The 2,119-nt window shown below is 39.5% G+C and overlaps 1 protein-coding gene across 1 annotated transcript in view; it reads left to right on the top strand.

Moving 5' to 3' along the window:
- Positions 1-638, top strand: part of LOC145394690 (uncharacterized) — a 24,762-nt gene extending 24,124 nt beyond the window's left edge. The window contains exon 3 of the mRNA XM_080268466.1: positions 451-638. Within this exon, the coding sequence (XP_080124592.1) occupies positions 451-609 (159 nt within the window). The 3' untranslated portion in view covers positions 610-638. The remainder of the gene's footprint in view (positions 1-450) is intronic.
- The last annotated feature ends 1,481 nt before the right edge of the window (positions 639-2,119 follow it).

Raw genomic sequence — 2,119 nt, forward strand, 5'->3', positions numbered from 1 at the left:
GAAGGAGAGGGGGAGGCTGAGGAGGTGATGGAGGGATGGTGTTGGAAGATATATAAGAGAGGGAGGTGTGAATTGGAGAGAGGGAAGCCTGATGGCAAAGGAGAGGGAGACACGGAGGCAATTAGCCTGTGGCCATTCTTACAAGGATTACAGCATCTGGTTACAGACTGAGAAGACAGATACACAGACAGACAGATGTACAGTACTGCATATTTTTGAGGAGTTATATGTATAAGAAACATTTATATCTCTGAAAAAAAGCAACCTTACAATTAGTATGGATCTACTTTTAAGTGTATATATTTATTTAATTCACAAGTATATTAATAATAAGACAGCTTTTAAGTTAAAAATTTTAAAACAATGAATACAGTATATGCATCTCTCTCTCTCCACTTCTACTTCCATACAATGAAATCTCCTTCCACTCATCACTCTCTCCACCCACAGGAGTCAAGAGCAGCTGTGGTGGAGCGCGAGGCCAGGCAAGAGGCTGCATTCCAGGGGTTTACATCACAGCTGCTCGTGGTTCTGGCATTGCTGCTGCTGGTTCTAATGGCTGTGGTTCTCTACTCCCTCCTCTCTTCACCTGCACTTCGGCCTAGTTGATTTCATCATCATTTTCTCATTGCATCTCTCTTTCCTTATGCACTTCCTACCTCGCTCTCCCTGTCTCTCTCTCTCTCCCTCTCTCTCTTCCTCCCACTGTCTCTGTCTCTCTTTCCCTCCCTTCATCTGCACTCCCCGCCTCCCTCACCCTTTATCTCTCACTTTCCCATCCTCCCTCTGTCTCTCTTTCCTTTTCTCCCTTCACCTGTATTTCAGGCTTAGTTTATTTCATGTTCATTTCCTCATTACCTCTCTCTGCGCACTCTCCCTAAATGTACTTTGAGCTTACTGAATACAATATGTTAACATTTCCTCATAGAAACTCTCTAAATCTACCTCATATTTTCTTCATTTGGTCCTCTCCCACATCTGTCTGTCTGTTCATCTTCCTGTTTGTTTATCCTCTCTGTATTTGTCAGTTCTCACTCTTTCTTGAAATTATCCTCATATATTCTTCTTCCCCTTGTTCCCTCCCTCCTTCTCCAACTGCTCATCTGTCTTTTATTCCATATTCTTTTCAAGCTAATGTTTAACCCAGTTCCTCTCAATTTTTTCTTGTCCAGATCCTACGTTTTTCTTTGGTCTTGATCTCTTCTTTCCCCGACACCAGCTTTTCATGTTCCTAATCCCCTTCCCTCTCTTTTTTCTTTTTTTTTTCCCTCTCTCTCTCTCTCTCTCTCTTCTTTTACACACATAGACCCAAATTCCTTCCATGTTCAGTTCCTGTCTCATCCATCTCTCCCATTTTTCTTTTCTTCCTTTCCATTCCTTCCTTAACATCTCTCCAATCAATCTTTCCCTCTCTCCATGCCTTTCTTTTGTGCTCTTTGAGTTCCCCTCTTCTCTCTTCCATCCCTTCTCTCTCTTCTACTCTCCTCTTCAATCCTTTCCTTCTCCCTCATCTTCTTTCTCCCTTACACAACACTTCCCGACGAAGAAATAGCGTGTAATGAAGCAACCTTACACTTGGCTCAAATCCTCTATTTAATAGAAATTCATTTAAGCTAGAAAAATGTAACTTAGGTCTTCTTTTCACTTACGGATAAACTGGTTCCAGCTCTCAGGCAGCTGTGGATATCCAGACTTGGGTACAGTGGTGTCTGGGTGTGTGGGAAAACTACTTCAATCTATATAAAAAAAAGAAAAAAAAAAGAAATGAATGGAGAATGTGAAAGTTGAGTTTAATGTACAGGAAAATAGGAATATCATAAGAAACGAAAAATGAATATGTGAATGTCCATCGCATAAAGAGAAAATAAACAAAGCATAATGGAAACAAAAATAAAGAGTATTTGGAGATATGACCCACAGAACACGTATGGCTATGTCACAGTGAAACTACTGTATTAAGAAAAGGAAGGAGCTCAAAATTCTAAGAGGAAATATTCAAATCATGGAAAAATAAGACTAAATCAAGCTAAAAAGAGAAAAAAACATGAATCTAATAAATCTATATCTAGATGAATGCAGAAAAATATAACACTATGTCACAAAATCAGAAAAAAAAAAA

This window comes from Coenobita brevimanus, chromosome 28, assembly GCF_032717465.1.
Source record: "Coenobita brevimanus isolate Jiangsu-jjx chromosome 28, ASM3271746v2, whole genome shotgun sequence".
Taxonomy (NCBI): Eukaryota; Metazoa; Arthropoda; class Malacostraca; order Decapoda; family Coenobitidae; genus Coenobita; species Coenobita brevimanus.